We start from the raw sequence: 18,436 nt of genomic DNA on the forward strand, positions 1-18,436 counted from the left end.
TGGTAGTTTTCTGTTTTTCTTTTTTTTTATTTGTTACCTTCTGGTTAAAGAGTCTTTTTGTTGTTTGTATCTTGTGTATTGTTCAAGATCCACTTATACAGTACACTAGTTTACATGATAAAATGTGACCAGGGTAACATTTATCTCTTTCTCTTGTGTATTTGCAGATTTGTCTAAGCACTTAGTTCAGAATTACAGTGATGTGGAGGAGCTGATGGACGCTGGGAATATCAATCGAACCACCGCTGCCACCGGAATGAATGATGTCAGTAGCCGATCACATGCCATCTTTACCATCAACTTCACTCAGGTAAATTGTGCTTTCCTGTCCTGTCCTTGAATATATGATGTGTGTGTATACATGCTTGTGCAGCCAGCTCTCCATTTGGGCCAGTATTGAGAAGGGGGTCACAGTCCCCCGTTTTGGAGATTAGATTCTGGTCCCAGATTTGGATAGGTTCTAAATAATAATAATAATATTAATTCCTTTATTTATGTAGCGCACATATTACGCAGCGCTGCACAGAGCTTGCCAAATCAGTCCCTGTCCCCAAATGGAGCTCACAATATACTCAACCTACCAGTTTGTTTTGGAGTGTGGGAGGATACTGGAGGAACCGGAGGAAACCCACGCAAACAAGGACAGAACATACAAACTCTTTGCAGATGTTAATACTAGACAGGAGAATACCCTATAAAGGGGACCCTTTTCCATTAACTCCCTGACTCTTTTTGTCTTTGGCCTTTCTCGGCTGATACCAAAACAGTTGCTGTTCGTTTCAGAACTTGCTATTATCCTCCCGGCCTTCTGGTGCCTTGTAGACTGCCCAACTGAGAGCCTAAGGCTTGGGTCACATGTTTTCATGGTCATGTACAGTGCCTATGCCTCGAATGCTCACGACTTTCTCACACTGAACCTGACCCTCGACCTCGCATGTCTATATACTGCATAAAGGGAACCTGTTAGGGTGTTTTAAGACAATAAACCTCCAAAAGGGCTCTTATGGACCCGCGGTTTATTGTCCCAAATGGCCCTCTGTGGTTACACCTGCCTTCATCCAGACCTCCTGGTGCCTGTGCTTTGGCGGAAAGTGAAGCCATTGTATTACACTCTGTCCTCACAGTGCATGCGCAAATCTGCCGATGTAAGTCCGATTTGTCCACCCAAAACGACTATACAGGTTGATTTGGGACCCTAAAACACAGGTCCATAAGGACCTATAGTTGGTTTAGGGTTGCCAATTGATGTGACAGCTCAATGCACACATTCAATTGCAAGCGGACGCATCTGTTCATCCGATCTCACAGACTGCACACATTATAAAGGATGGGAATCCTTGTATCATACAGAAATTTGATGCTAGGACTTCCCATCTGCCAGCCTATCCTTAATAGTCAATACAGTTAAATTCTGCAGTCCGGCATATGAGAATTATGCAAGGACTTCCATCCTTGTGTTAGGCTGGGCCAACCTACCTGACGGTTTCAATGGGCTGCAATGTAGCCCATTCTATCCTGCAGGCCACTGAAAACAAAGGTATTTGTTTATTGTATGACCCATGGGAGACGGAATGCTGAAGGGCATCTGTCAGCAGCCAACATTAAACAGGCACCTTGGGTTGAACATCCGTATGCCTTTACTTTGTATTGGTCAGGAATCTTCCCAATAGGTGAATATCAGAAAGAGAATAGAGCCGTGCATGTATGCAGCGACACAGATTTGCATAGGAATAGTAGAAGCTGTATAAAATATTTTAAATACATAAGATTTATCGGAACAACACCTAATAAAGAAGACTTCTTATGCGCAGCATGGAATGGGTCCTGACATATGGGATTATTGAGATAATATACCGCTCAGGTCGACTTGTCCGTTCATGGTGTAGATCCGTGCAGCATTCATAGACCATGAGTAAATCATATCCATATTATGATTATAGTATAGCCTGCGTATACTGCTCATTCTATGTAACGGCACTTCAGGGATATTCAGGACCTATATTCCCGGGCATGTAGCTTTGTTCTACATGTGATTTATTCATCTGTGAAACCTCTGAGCATTACATGTGCCGAACATTAATAGTTTGATGAAATTCTCTCAAGGCAACGGCTGTAAATGAATGTATGACGTGCTGCCTGCAGATAGGACACTATGTACAATCTGCTCAGCTCCTCCTGCTCTATAACATGCTGCCTGCAGATAGGACATTATGTACAATCTGCTCAGCTCCTCCTGCTCTATAACATGCTGCCTGCAGATAAGACACTATGTACAATCTGCTCAGCTCCTCCTGCTCTATAACATGCTGCCTGCAGATAAGACACTATGTACAATCTGCTCAGCTCCTCCTGCTATGTGACATGCTGTCTGCAGGTAAGACACTGGGGCACATTTTACTTACCCTCCCGGAGGAGTTCACAGAAAGTGCATTGTCCGACGATAATGCACTCTGCCGCTCCAGATATCCTGAGTGTGTCTGCCTTCTATTTAGTAGTGCATGTAAGTGCTTGGGCTTGTGACACATTTTGAAAGTTAAATCAGTCGGATCGTCCGAAGGACCGCCCCCCCCCCCATTTCTGTCGCTTGAATGCCAGAGCTGCTGCGCCAAAATCCGATTGCATGCAACACAATCCCCTGTTAAATATCTGTCACAGCCGTGCAAAACCTGAAAACGTCTGAAAGTCAAACAAAACAAAAGTGCGTCCCATTCACTTGGTAAATAAGCCCCACTATGTATAATCTGCTCCTCCTGCTCTACAACTTGCAAGGTGCAGATAGGACACTATGTGCAATCTGTGCAGCTCCTCCTGCTCTATAACATGCTGCCTGCAGATAGGACTATGCACTATTTACTACTGGAATATAAAAACATAAAAATCGCCAGGACCCAGGGAATCTTTGCACTACTATATGTGCAGACATTACAAAAAAAAATTAAAATCTGCCAGCAAATTTGGGGATTTGCCATTGTATTAACTGTGTGTAGTGGATCAAATATCCGCAGGATAATGGCCATTTTGCAGATTCCCCCTCAATTCCTTTAGTGTTACTATAATGATCCTGGAGCAGGCTATGATATATCATAGACTTCCTCTACTACAGCAGTGCGATCCGGAGGAGGGCAGAAGCTAGGTCTTTGTGTACATTACATTTATTATTACACAGGCAGAACCCTGTCACATATTTTTGTTGCCAACACAGAAATGTGGCAGAGATTTCAATATTCACCCAAGCCGCTAATTCTGCAATGGCGAGACGCGTTTCGGGCTGTGATAAATAGATTGTTTGGCTGCCGTCCCCTGGATGTTAGATGAGGCCATAAAAAGGCAACATATCAAGAGCAAATCTCTTGCTAATAACAGTAAACGAGTCAATTATATTTCACGTTACTAATGAGAGCTGCACTCAGATTGTCTGCTGGATGGCACATGCCGGGGGGTGTTATGTATGTGATATTATGTGGGGTAATCTATGAGTGTAATGTGGTGATGGGGATGATGGATGGAGAATCTTCACCATTAAGATCTTACATCTTTCCTGAATTTTTACAAAATTATTTGAAGCCCATGGCAGAATGTAAAGCTGAAGTTAACATGATCTTCTGATATCGTAGATACACATTAGAAGATGGACGGAAACAAATTTGGAATAGCATTTTAAAGGGGGTTTCTAACACTTTAATATTAGACAACTGTTTTGTTTTATATTATAGGTTGTGGGTCTGGCTTTTTAATGTGATGTGTCTAAAGGGTCTGAGATGTTGTCACCATTGTGTGACTAATAATCACTCCTCACACTGCTGAGCTCACCCTTCATGTCCTAGTCACATGGTGGTGACATCACAGGTCATTTAACCACACCTCCTCACACTGCTGAGTTCACCCTTCATGTCCTATTCACATGGTAGTGATATCTCCTCAAACCGCTGTGTTCTTCCATTATGTCCTGGTCACATGGTGGTGAGATCACACCTCCTCACACTGCTGTGCTCTTCCTTCATGTACTTATCACATGGTAGTGACATCGGGCATTATTTGACCACACCTCCTCACACTGCTGTGCTCTTTCCTCATGTACTGGTCACATGGTGGTGACTTCATATGTCATGTTGTCTCCATTTTCCAATGTGCAGCAGGTCATAGATTCTGGCTTTTGTTGTGTGAAGGTATCCAGCTCCTACTGGATTCTCTATGCTTTGTAACTGCTCTGCCTAGAGACTTACAGATCACTGAGCCAGGGAACTATATTTCTGGTATAAAACCATTTTAAAACCGGATTTTAAAAGTTTGAAAAACTTACTGCGTTGTGCACCCCCAATTGGCATATCTTTTTTTCTACTGTATTGGAAAATATATGTCTAAGTAGGTTGCTTAATTGTTCCAATCAGGAGCATAATTGGAGACTATGAAGGCGGTGCGGACGGCAATGGGCTCAAGAGCCTTAGGCGTTCAAGAGGAATATTTTTTGTTGTTCGTACAAAGAGACATGTACATTACATTAAAGGGAACCTACCACCACGATTCTACCTATAACGGTAGATCGGGTGGTAGGTGGATAAATGGGAATGGGACATTTCATCTTCGTCCAAGTACACAGCGTTCTGTGCATGTGCAGAAGCTACGGCCTCGGCCTGCGTTCTGCACATACACAGAACGCTGTGTACTTGGACGAAGATGAAATGTCCCATTCCCATTTATCCACCTACCACCCGATCTACCGTTATAGGTAGAATCGTGGTGGTAGGTTCCCTTTAATGTAATGTACATGTCTCTTTGTACGAACAACAAAAAACATTCCTCTTGCCGGGGACTCGGACGAGGGCGCGCAGCTACTAGGAGCTGCGCATCGAAGATGAAATCGTAGGCGGAGAAAAGAGGCTATTGGGGCGTGGAGTAGCCGCGTCGTGTAGCGTCATATCCGGCTACTCCACGCCCCAGTAGCCGCTTAAAAAAATTTACATATCCGCGGATTAAAGTTTTCTAAAAGATAGCCGGAACGTGAGGATTAGCCCAAAAAAGGGCTATCCTCACGTCCCATTCAGCCACCTACCACCCGATCTACCTTTTATAGGTAGAATCGTGGTGGTTGGTTCCCTTTAAGTTACAAATCTGCCCTTGGTACAATAGGTACGGGAAGTATTCAGACCCCTTTAAACTTTTCACTCTTTGGCTCAGTGCAGCTAATTGGTAAGATCACGAACAGTTCTTTTTTTTTTTTTCTCATTAATGTACACTCTGTCCCCAACAGAAAGAAATAGAAATGTAGATATTTTTGCTAATCTATTAAACAAGAATAACTGAAATATCACATGGTCATAAGTATTTATACCTTTTGCTGTAACACTCATATTTAACTTTCCATCTGTCCATTCCCTTCTGATCCTCCTTGAGATGGTTCTACTCCTTCATTGTTGTCCAGCTTGAATAGGAAAGGCACACACCGGTATATGTAAGACCTCACAGTTCTTGTCAGAGAACATGAGAATCATGAGGTCTAAGGAACTGCCCAATTAGCTCAGAGACAGAATTGTGTCAAGGTTGCTAAAGGATTTCTGCAGCACTCAAGGTTCCGCAGAGCACTGTGGCCTCCATAATCCTTAAATTAAGGAAGTTTGAGACAACCACAATTCTTCCTAGGCCTGGTTGTCCAGCCAAACTGCACAATCGTGGGAGAAGATATTTGGTGACAGAGGTAGAGAAGAACCCCAAGATCACTGTTGCTGAGCTCCACAAATGCAGAAGGGAGAAAATTCCACAAAGTCAACTAAGGCTACATTCACACTGCCGTTGCCCGCCGTACCGTGGCACTTTGCAGTGCCGGGGGGAGCGCCGCCCTGAGGCCATTGCCGTATATACGCCGTATATCGGCCGTATATACACGTCGTCGTATATAAGTTTCACATACGTTCGTGTGAATGTTGCCTCACACTGCAGCCCTCTACCAGTCTGGGCTCTTTGGCAGACCAATGATCCCCTCCCCTCCAGCGTGCCGCTATATGCGTATACGTCAGTGTCCTTGCAGCCTAAGATTGACATACATAAACGGGTTCTTTTTACAATGCTCTTTGTAATTAAAGGGGATAAATTAGACAAATTGGTTTCTTCTTTAAAGGCCATCTACCACCAGGATGAAGGACTGAATACAAATGAGCCTGAGGGGCTCCTGGCTCCATAGGTGTTATTGGAGCCTGGAGCTCCTCGGGCTCATTTGCACAGTCTTTCATTCTGGTGATAGACTGTCAACAATGTCATGCTGATTACCTTAGGGTTAATTGGCACCCGTTTTCTTATGAAAAATATAAAAATATTTTAATCAGCCAGAGGCACTCAGGCCTATGTCAGCGAAGCACCTCCTGGCTTGGTCCGCTAATAAATTATGCACGCCCAATTCATAAAAACTAATCCTTTGTACCACCCGCTGACACTGCAGACGGGTGATGTCACTGTACTGTGATTATATTGGTTATTCATTTCATTTGTTCCCCATTTTCAGGCCAAATTCGATGCAGAAATGCCGTGCGAAACAGTCAGCAAGATTCATTTAGTGGACCTGGCCGGAAGTGAGCGTGCAGACGCTACAGGTGCTACCGGCGTGCGGCTCAAGGAAGGAGGAAACATTAATAAGTCTCTAGTAACTCTGGGAAATGTCATATCTGCCTTAGGTACGCCATTAGATTACGATTCCTTAATTTTTACATTGTCTCGCATGATTGCTACTCTGCTGTTGTCTCATTCGATAATTTTCACCGGTGACATATATTAAACATCGCCCTCAACCATTTCAAAGTTTAAAAACTTCTCCTGTGTTTTATGACTGTATCCGTGCAGATAATATCCCCCAGGGATTGCTGAGATTCTGATGAGAGAATAGAAGGTTGTGGTTTTTGCATTCATTCTCTTTCCCTTCTTTCGTTTTCAGCTGATTTATCTCAGGATGCAGCCAACCATCTTGCGAAGAAAAAGCAAGTGTTCGTGCCTTACCGGGATTCTGTTCTGACTTGGCTGTTAAAAGATAGCCTGGGAGGAAACTCTAAAACCATAATGATTGCCAGTAAGCATTCAGAAGCCACTCTTATTAATGCGGTGTAGAAGGTTAGCTGTAAAATAAGAGTAATTGATTATGACTATAAAATGTGCTGAAAGCAGGCTCCTCCACTTGTGTCCTAAGATCAGAGATAAAAGACAAGTGGTTTCTAGTTTATAAGTTTACTCAAAGTGTAACTAAACTTTTGACAAAATGTTATAAATCAATAGTGCAGATGATAATAGTTAACTTTTATTAGAAAACCTGTTCCTGTTTCCTTCTTTTTTCCCTGCCTTTCTTTCTGTATTAAGCAGTTTGTATAAATCTGCATTCTGTCTTGTATCCACTGACAGCTGAGAGATAAAGGAACCCAATAAATTGTCTAATGACTTAAAGAGAACCTGAGAATTCGGCTTTATAACGCTATCTAACACAGATGCGTAGTACATTACAAACAATGGACCGCTCTCAAAGCTCCATACCGCATGACGGGCGGCAGTCACCGCTTCTAATCACGCCCCCAAAATCCTGCCCCCCTCATGAGAGCTTTGAGAGCGGTCCGGCTTTTCTATTGTACTCCGTAGCAGTGTTCGATAGCGTCATCAGAGGTTTCCGATAATGCTATCATTGTAACACTGCGGCGTTTGTTTTAACAATAGGAGCTGCTTACTTTAGTAAGCGGCCCCTAGTGCCGAATTTCTGGGTGACGGGTCCTCTTTAAGTCATTACACTTTATTGGGTTCCTTTTTCTTTTAGGTGTCAGTGGATACAAGACAGAAAGCAGATTCCTACAAACCGAATTTCTGGGTGACAGGTCCTCTATACAGACACTGGGTATTCCAATCTCTTTAGAGAGTTGAATCATCAACAGACACATTTTCTATGCATGGAAAGAGTTGGTCATTACTCTCCTTATCTGTCTGAAGTAGGCGGACCACAGAATGCAATCAGATACTTCTTGCTGCAAGAGAAAGAAGCAGAAAAAAACACCTGAAACTGCTTTTTTTTTTAAATGAAGTATATTACAAAGTTTACTATTGCCATTCACTCTATTTTTTTTCTAAAATAACAAAGAAAATTACTTCAGAGGTCTAATTACTTTTTAATGGGAATATATTATATTGCCATTGAGCTGATAAAATCTGTCTACTGCAGAGCAATCTTAATTTCTAATAATTCGAGAATGACTGCAACAAAAGACTTTTCAGCTACGACCCAAGTCCTGGCCCAGTTGAAAATACAACCAAGTACATTTACAATTGGAAATAAATTTTTGTGCTATCCATTGCATCACCAGATAGCAGATAGGCCAAAAACAATGTTCATGGGCCGTTCAGTTCAGCAGTTCTAGATTAAGCTTAGTCTGGTAAATCCCGCACAGAGTGAGATTATAGGGGCAACTCGGCCGTAGGTAATGGTGAAAAGTAGCGGACTGTGATATTAAATTTGAACCCTGCTAATACCGCTTACCTGGTTCCCCCAACTGGGTACTTTCTTTAAAGCTAATTCTATTAAACCTGACCCTCCATCCATTTTGCAAAGCATGGCTGTATCATATGAACAGTATAAGGCCACGCGCCCTGAATAAAGATGTTCAATGTAGCTCCCACAGAAATTCAAACTGTCTATACCAGTGGTGGTGAACCTATGGCACGGGTGCCAGAGGTGGCATTCGGAGCCCTCTCTATGAACACCCTTGCCTTCACCCCAGCTCGGTGTTCGCCAAACGGGACGTAAGGCCTCTTGCTGTCTAGGCACCCTAGAAGGAAGCTACAATGATAATTTGAACTTCTTTCTACTGTATTGGTGTCCTCAGCTGCTGATACAATTTAAACATGTGCCAGAGCAGGGAGTAATAAGTTGTAGCCCAAATTGTTCCATTGGCACTTTGCAAAAGATATGTGGGTTTTGGGTTGTAGTTTTGGGCACTTGGTGTCTAAAAGGTTTGCCATCACTGGTCTATACAGTAGTTCCCACCTATAGGGGGCATTGGAGAGCCCTTTTTACCCAAGGCTAATTTCACATTGTGTTTCTAGCCCACTGTTGTATGGCTATGTGTGGTGGATTCCTGACGTGCTCTTACTACAATGTATTTGCTTAGAGCATACATTCAGCAGAGGCTGGAGATGGATGCCATACAATTGCATCCACCTCCCCTAGCCTCTAATGACGTCTGCTGAGTGCATGCTTCTCCTTCCAGCTGGATGATCTAGTGTCGGTATGGTCGATAGACACGTTTAGCATATATATGCTGGGAGCTTTCCTTGCATACATGTGAAAGGTGTGGATATAACATGATGTGAACCCAGCTTAATCCTGAAGAAGAGCTATGGTTTTTACAGGCACCTAATGCAAGCAACTGTATTCCCTCTTGTATCCTTCATTTATTATTTCCAAAAAATGTAATCAGTTGCGATGATTTCGTCACGTGTTCTCCTGCATACCCTCAATCACTTCCCTCCGAACCCAATCAAGTTTTTGCTGATAAATTTATTTCCAATCTATAAATAGTTCAAGCCTGACACTTTATTTTTTTTACTTATCATGCAATCCCTGCGCTCCGTTATACAGCCTGGGGGCATCAGTTGTCTTCTTATCAGACATTTGCCAAGTCTTGAAGTAGAGAATAAGAAATAGAAAGAAGTGAGCGGAGAACAAGTAATAGCACAAACCTATTTGACTTTCAAATTACAAAGCACCTTCTTGTTCATCGGAGCTTAAGGTGCTGAATAATTTGTCTTTGAAATTCTTTTCTTCGCAGCCATTTCGCCTGCTGATATCAATTATGGAGAAACCTTAAGTACACTTCGCTATGCAAATAGAGCCAAAAACATTATCAACAAGCCCACCATTAATGAGGATGCTAATGTCAAGCTAATTCGCGAGCTCCGCGCTGAAATCGCTCGCCTGAAAGCTTTGCTAGCTCAGGGGAATCAGGTTAGTGCTTTTAATTCTCAACTTATAATTAACTTTCTTTGACTAATGGCATCTATTTCAAGGTCTTTAATATGATCATTATCTCTTTCATTAAGTTTATTTGGGTGAGCGTAAACATCTACCACCTCCAGATATGAGTAAGTGACAAGACTCTAATACGACCACTTACTGTAGTGTTTGGGGCCCGCCGCTGTTATCCCACTTCAGCTCAAGACCAAATTAATGTGATTCTGAGATGTTTTACCTGGAGCCAAGCTCATTAATGCACATAGATATCCGAGCGGAAGCTCCCGGAGGGGGGCGACCGTCAAATCCCCTGTCATCTGTTTGAAGATTTGGATACATTTTTGGTATTACTATCCTTGAAAATAAACTTTACAGAATAGGTAATGCCGCCTACTGCGAGAGGGCCAACGTAATCCCCCAAAAGTACTTTGGACATTTTCCATATCGTGAAAGTGCTACAGTATCCTGGGTTCATAGACACCAATGGGGAAATAACATTACTAAAAGGGGATGGAAGTTATCCCCTATCTGTCAACAAGGTGACCGATCAGGGTCCGATTGCAAGAAACCCCTACTGATCATGAGAACGGGACCCTTGTGATCCGGAGAATGGACATCCTGTTCTCACTACTTGATGGAGTGGCAGGAACGAGTATGCTGCTCCATTCACTGACATGTGGTCCCCTACTTAAGAACACCCGACTTACAGATGACCCCTAGTTACAAACGGACCTCTGGATATTGGTAATTTACTGTACTTCAGTCTAAGACTACAATAAACAGCTGTAACAGATATCACAGGTGTCTGTAATGAAGCTTTGTTGTTAATTCTGGTTCTTATGACAACCCAACGTTTTTAAAATCCAATTGTCACAGAGACCAAAAAAATATTGTCTGGAATTACAATTGTAAAATATGCAGTTCCGACTTACATACAAATTCAACTTAAAAACAAACCTACAGACTCTATCTTGTATGTAACCCGGTTACTGCCTCTAATGGAGATCTCTGGCACATCCATAGAATAGGTTGGGGACTATGTGAGTACTGGAGATAGCCAAGCACAACAATTGGTTCTCTCGATTACATGGAAGTGCCAGAGATAGACGACAGGGCGCCTACTGGGCCAGCCACTTCATCCATTAGTGGGAATGGGATCACTTCCTCCTGATCGGAGGGGGACCCAGTAGTTGTACATCATTGATCTCCTTGTTATCCCCTATTCTGTGGTAACGGGGTATAACTTATAAACTTGGGACAACCCCTTTCAGGCCTTCATAGATGTAAGTGGTGTCCACAGAAGTTCATTTATCCAGTCACTATCTCTCGTGACTACCTGGTACACATGTTCAGTCAACTTGGCCAAATGTCAATTGGAAAGAAATTCTTTATCGTATACCTTCTCTCAAAAGAACAAGCAGATCAGACTTCAAAATTCACCCTGATCCTTGTTCCAGCTTAATCCGTATCTCCTCTTACATCTGGTATGTGGGTGACATGGGATATCCTTTACACATGTTCATGGATTGGACCTTTTAGAAGAACAACTTTATCCAGGCTTACAGGATTGTTCATATGCACTATAAGAAAAATGTGTACTTGAAATTTCATGAGCACTATATAGCATGAGGAGGGGCAGCATGGTGGCTCAGTGGTTAGCACTACAGCCTTGCAGCGCTGGGGTCCTGGGTTCAAGTCCCATCCAGGTCAACATCTGCAAAGAGTTTGTATGTTCTCTCTGTGTTTGTGGGGTTTTCCTCTGGGTCTTCCGGTTACCTCCCACACCCCAAAACATTAGGTTAATTAGATTGTGAGCCCCAGGGGACAGGGACTGATTTGACAAGCTGTGTGCAGCACTGCAGAATCTGTGTGCGCTATAAAAATTAAAGGAATTATTATTAGGTGATTCATACCAAAGAGTGTAAAGAGGTGGAGTCGGGGCGAGACCCTACCTTCCCCTTCAGCCTTGAAAAGTGATTCTTAGCAGCTCATTTCCGAAGACCAAAGAACAATATGGCTTTGGAGATTCTTCTTTGTAGGTAAACGGGCAACCTTTAACATAAAAGAGATAATGCTAGAAAGGATATTTCATACCCTACCTGAGGGGTTAGTAGTTTAGTAGTGTGAAAGCTAGTGACATTATCCCTTTAACTGGGGAATTTTTTTTCCCCGAGCTCCCATAATACACTCCTCTCTGTTGTATGACTAATCAGGTTACAAAAATGTAACGTGAATCATTGCCGTACAAATATTTGCTGCATTACTCAACTTTTTTCCTCGGTAAAATAGCTCATATTCCTGGTTCTGCAATATTTAATACCCCAGTGCCTCCTTGGTAGTTGACGTTTTTGTAGAGTTGGGCTTTTTAACTTTAACTCAATAACAGTTTTTGATTAGTTACAAATCTAAGAGGCTTTTATGGCTCCTTGTTTCGCAGAATACTAGGGAGAAAGACGATATTAAAATCACCAGGACCGGAGACATAATGCACCCAGAGATTCACTGTTTCTGTATCCAAATATCACAAAACAAACTTAAAGTAATAAAATGTTCAAATAATAAAGTAGTCCCAGTTGTCGAAAAGAGGAACAGGAGTAAAATAAATGAATGTGTTTCTATATTGTGACGGTGGAAATAAGAAAGAAGTTATTCCTCTCACGCATCAGCCGCGCGCAGCGTTTTGTAAGGTGCTAAATCCAAAGCAAGTAATATCCGTAAATCAGTCATAGAATAGCAAATAATGGAAGACGTCTTGGGCTGAACATAGGAGGTGTAAGAGGTGGTAACCGGCGTTGTAGAAACACTCAAGATTTATTCTATGGTTATGTATTCCATGATATATTTATGTATAATGTGTCTGGAACGGCAGGTTATAATAATGTCTCGTAAAATTAATGGGGATAAAAGGTGTAAGACGGCCACCCACCACAGTCCCTTACACAATGATTACTATTCCCTACAGAAATATGGTGTAGGCAGTTCTAGTAATAGTTTTTTTTATCGGCGTGTCTTGCTTTTCGTGAACAGTGTGTACCCAATGACTGTGTTTGATGGGTTTGTTACTATGGTAAATAATAGCTGACGATGATGGGTTGTATGTATGCAGGTTCCTTTTATTTGGTGTCTTGGCGTAGGGAGATATTGTAGCCTCTTGAGCAGGGCTGTGGAGTTGGAGTCGGTGACCGTTTTTGGTGGAGTCGTGATAAAAAAAGGACCAATTCTGACTCCACAAAGTATTAAGAAATTAAAAGGAAACTTCATAAATTGTATAAAGTCTATTCTATTCCTGATCTAAGGATTTAGGCCAGGGGTGAACAACATTTATTGGACCAAGGGCTGCAGTGTCTGACCGCTCAACTTTAAGGGAACGCACCATTAACCAGTACCGTAAATGCTCCAAAATTCACAGTATAGAACAAAATGCCACCCCTGAATGCCACAGTACAGACATGTATACCAACACGGAAACCAAATACTTTATTCAAAGCCCACAATAAAAGTGGAGACCCTAGAGCAGATAATAGTACTGGAGACCCCAGAGCAGATAATAATAGTACTGAAGAACTTCAGAGAAGACAATGATAACGGATAAACCCCAAGAGTAAATAGTAATGATACTGAAGACCCCCAGAGCAGACAATGATAATAATGGAGAAACCCCAAGAGTAGATAGTAAGGATACTGAACAGCCCCAGAGCGGACATTGCTGTTAATGGAGAAACCCCAGGAGTAGATGGTAATAATAGTGGAGACCCCAGAGCAGATAATAGTACTGGAGACCCCAGAGCAGAACGCGATAATATCCACTATGATTAAGGGCATCTAATATTTCTTTTGCCCGAAACGCGTCAGATGCCAGGTACAGATAATCATGTCTTTGGATTTTAAGATGTTTGAATAAAGGAAGTTATAATTTTTATCAGCGGAGCTCGGACCCATCTTTTCTATTTTTCTTGTTGAGCGATAATAATGGTGAGAGTATGCCGTAATAATACTGTAGATTTCGTTATCATACAGATCAACATTTCTCAGAAACATCATGATGGACAGAAATAATATAAGTATGTTGGAAATCGCACGGCATTTCTGTACAATATTCTGCTGGGGGACGGGGTAGAATACATTTAACTCTCTGCATTGTCCACACTTGATTGAATTATTATCTCAACTTTTATTGTTCCTTCTTGGTCGCCTCATCTCCTTCCATAATGCTCCGAAAAACTGCAAATTCTGCACTTCAGCAGTGACTGATTTAGCCCTCCACTAGTCATAGTTGCTTCATTATAGAGATGATAGTTGATTGTAAGTTGCAAGTAACGATATATAACAAAAAAGAAAAAAAAATTTGATCAAAAAAATCTTCCTGGCCGGGGAAATTGATATCATTCTGGATATTCGGAACGGTTATCAGGAGCATTTTGAAACACATATACAAATAACTGTGGATTCTTATCTAAGCCAAACACATTGAAGATAAGTTGTGGCCACGGGGAAAGATCCTTTCTTCCAAACAGCAAGACGCCCGTAATCTTACCGAAGGACACAGCGGCTAATGTTTTATCCATCTTCTTCATGTAACAGTGATTACTGTGTTCTGTGTTCTATTTTTCTTTCTTTAGAAATGGATAAAATTTATGTAATATTTTTTTCCTTTTATTGTCACTGTTTTATATATATATAGGCATATTTAGGTACTTATTATTATTACTATTATTATTTACTTTTTTTTTTTTTTTTTTCCAGATTGCACTTTTAGATTCTCCCACCGCTTTGAGCATGGAAGAAAAACTGCAACAGAACGAAGCCCGTGTAAGTGTTTTTCCTGCCTCGGCGCTCGGCTTTTACCTCTACAAGCCTTTCATTTATTATTTATTTAAAGACCATTTGAACTCGGGTATAAAAGCGCAGGTTTTTGGATTTTTCTCAGTCGTGGAAGTTGTGTTAAACATGAATTTCGGTAAAGGTAAACGCTTCAAAGGACGAGAGGAACTTGGGTAAGACGCTGGAAGGGGATTTTGGACATTTAGCTGTAGAATGAAACGGCGTTGTGTCATAGAGCTGACAGTCCTCTAGGCGCTAGGCTTGCATCCTGCTGATAGAAAATTGTAATATTGTATATTAGCATGAAATCACATTTTTTATTGACATGTTTCGGCAAGGTGTGGCGTGCATCTAGATTGGGCACATGCTGGCTGTCGTCTTGCAACAGGGAGCGATTCAGGTTTTGATAATACCGGATTCTCTTATCTTATATGAATGCAGCTACTTGCCTATTCCAGCCATGTAATCATATAAATGCATATTTAAACTTATCCTGTCCACCATTTATGTTTACCACAATATCACAGGCGCACTACACCCACATTTTAGCCATCGTTTCTAAATATTTCTTTTTTGGATGGGAGATGAGCAACTTCTACATTGTATGTCCTCCGATTTACCTGGATGTTTCTATAAGCTGCGAAGCCTTGTATGGCCATTCCCTGGAAAGTTACCGTATTTTTCAGACTATAAAGCGCACAAAAAATCCTTTGATTTTCTCAGGAATCAAAGGTGCGCCTTATAGTCCAGTGCGCCTTATATATGAACCATACTTACAGGCAACAGCTGCCTTGAACTGTGCACAGGTCTGCCACCTGCTGGTCATTCATCCTTCTAATCAGGTGCGCCTTATATATGAACCTAGACATTTTAGCAGGCATTTATTGATGGTGCGCCTTATAATCTGGTGCGCATTATAGTCCGAAAAACATGGTAGTAAAATCACAAATAACTGTTCATCTTCCAATTTGCCCTTTAAAAATGAAAATTTACTCTTATTCATATGAGATTTCTTTGGGCAGTTCAGGGGTCATTAGGCTCTTGTCAGATATGGCGGTATATGGTGTTCATGTTTCACAGGACATGACGACTATAAGACTAGATAAAGTGGTTACGTGCCCCGTTTAGTTTAGTTAAAGGGTTATCCACTAATCCTAAACTTTAACAGGGTAAGTATAAGACTCTAAAACAATTACACGTATTGTACTTAACCTGTTAAAGTTTGGGGTTTGCTGCTAGGAACGGCAGGTCACATGACCCATGCACAGCAGGTCTTAGGACTACCTATGATGTGCCATGTCCTGCTTGCTTACAGCAGATGGGGGAAGGGTGAGCTGTCATTACTGTCATAACCATAATGGTGGAGGGTTGTGCAGGCAGTGATGACTCTATAGCCCGCCCCTTCCTCAGGACATCTTATGAATTACGGTACCCTTTCCTGACAGCTTCCAAAGTCCTGCTGAGGACCTGCTAACCCTAAACTTTAACATGTAGATATAAGATTTACCCTGCTAAAGTTTTTAGAATTGTTCGTACTACATGTTACATTCAGGTCATTGTTTGCTGTCATCCAATCCCCTTTGAAAATGAACAGAGTTGGTCACTTATATATAAAACGAGACCCAGTACTCTGTTGCATCTCGGTTAGATTCCCTATGAGGTGACAAGCACTCCATTTACTTCCATGGGACTTAGACCTCCTTTTCATGATCTATTGGCTTCCCAGTGATCTGATCCCCTATACTTTGACCGGATTGATATGGCTGAGTTAAAGGGGGTGTCTGACTTGTTCTTCTGGGGTGAGGATGTTGTAGATGCCTCAGCAATGTCTTAATTAAGTCTTCCTGCTACAGCAAAAAAACTGCAGGCAGGAACAGCAGGAGGAGAGGGACAAACTATGTCTTCACACAAACGTATGCGGTACGGCGTGCATACATTCGTCGCAATGAAGGGGAGGAGGGGGTGACCCTACCCCTCTCCATAGGGATGCTTGGCGCACTGCGCCGTAACACAGGGAAAGAAGGGACATGTCCTAGCTTTTCCCTGTGTACGGAGCGGTCCGTGTGGTCATTGCCGTCTATGGCGGACGTATGTATAGGCACAAGCTTGCGGCCGTATATACGCCCCCCCGACGGTTGTGTGAATTCAGCCTTAGTCTGTGAATGAATGGAAGGAGCTCATACAGAGCCATATATGAATTTTATGAATGTTTTCGAAAGTTGGGCAACCAATAGGATAGGACGGCAGTGCTCCAGTTTGGTTTCTGTGCCTCCAGCAATGACACAAATCTGAAGGGACATAACGCTATCCCTATTGTATGTTCCAGTGTTTTAAAACCCTATTTACCAAAATCCCTACATATGTCCATTGAAATCTTACATTGCTATTTCTGGAAAACTTACCAAAACTGTTTAAATGGAATTCCTACTGAAGTCTTTTCCGCATATTTTCCAGGTTGAGGAATTGACAAAAGAATGGACGAACAAGTGGAATGAAACCCAGAACATATTAAGAGTAAGTCCATACTTTAGATTACATTACACTAAAGAGCTATTCTGTCCCCTATCCTCAGGATGTGTGTGTTGTTAGCAGCTGAAAAACTGTGAAAAATGCATTTTATATTCTATGATCGTAGCTGGACTTGGAACACTCCATAGTGATGTCTCACAGCACAGCCCCTCTGCTTTTGAATAAGAGCTGCTTCCGACTTCTGGTTATATATTACAGCAGGGGGAGGGGCTGTGGAGCAGTTACAATGTAGGTGTCAAAGACTACAGGGGAGGGGCTGTGGAGCAGTTACAATGTAGGCGTCAAAGAGCACAGCAGTGTGAGTAGACTCCCCCCAGTTCCAAGTCCTGCTACAATCCTGAAATATAAATACTTTTTTCACAGTCCTGCTGCTACTTGCAACACACACAATGGTATGGTTACAAAGCAGGTCCCATTTGAGCTTTTATTTTACCATGCTTTGATATTGTATTATATAATTTAATATTAAATTAGAATCCTTAATCAATTTGTAGAATTATTTCACTGATGCATTGAGATAAATAATATATAAATGATACTGTCTTGGCTGTAAACTCCATTAAAGCTGTGATTGCTCTTATCAGATATTCCTCTGTTGGCCTCTATGTATAGACAGATATGTACATTTCTGACTTGACTACTGATTTCTCGTGCATCCGGCTTATCAGCGGCAGAGCCCCGGGGTGTGCTTAGACCGCTTACCGCATATGAAGTTGTATTGTGCGGCACAGAGTGAGCGGCCTGGCAGCTGCCATGGCTGGACGGCAGGATAGCATTTACTGTCTGTCAGAGAGCGAGCAGCGCTGAGGCTTGTTTCTTTCATTCGCTCCCATAAGGCGCGCTCACTAAGGCTGCGTTCAGACACGGCATCTGTGTGGTATTTGTCTACTGCTTTATTATACTTGGGGGAAACAATGGATGTGGGTGAATGGGAAAGAGGATTATATGATTGAGAGCCAATGCTGCGGCTATGGAAATGCTTCTAGTATTCAGACTATATTATCTCATAGCAATATTCTACATAGATAAAAAAATCCTTACCAATTAGATTTTACAGAATGGATTGAAATTTGATATTGTGTTAGGTTACACGTTTTACCTTTTTGATGTCTTTTATCG

The 18,436-nt window shown here is 42.0% G+C and overlaps 1 protein-coding gene across 4 annotated transcripts in view; it reads left to right on the plus strand.

Moving 5' to 3' along the window:
* KIF16B (kinesin family member 16B) overlaps positions 1-18,436 on the plus strand; it is a 217,070-nt gene that overhangs the window by 27,745 nt on the left and 170,889 nt on the right. For all 4 annotated transcript variants that reach the window (XM_072140434.1, XM_072140435.1, XM_072140436.1 and 1 more), the window contains exons 7-12: positions 168-310; positions 6,494-6,662; positions 6,920-7,051; positions 9,786-9,961; positions 14,711-14,776; positions 17,243-17,302. In XM_072140434.1, the coding sequence (XP_071996535.1) occupies positions 168-310; positions 6,494-6,662; positions 6,920-7,051; positions 9,786-9,961; positions 14,711-14,776; positions 17,243-17,302 (746 nt within the window). The remainder of the gene's footprint in view (positions 1-167; positions 311-6,493; positions 6,663-6,919; positions 7,052-9,785; positions 9,962-14,710; positions 14,777-17,242; positions 17,303-18,436) is intronic.

The sequence above is a fragment of the Engystomops pustulosus genome, chromosome 3, assembly GCF_040894005.1.
Source record: "Engystomops pustulosus chromosome 3, aEngPut4.maternal, whole genome shotgun sequence".
NCBI lineage: Eukaryota > Metazoa > Chordata > Amphibia > Anura > Leptodactylidae > Engystomops > Engystomops pustulosus.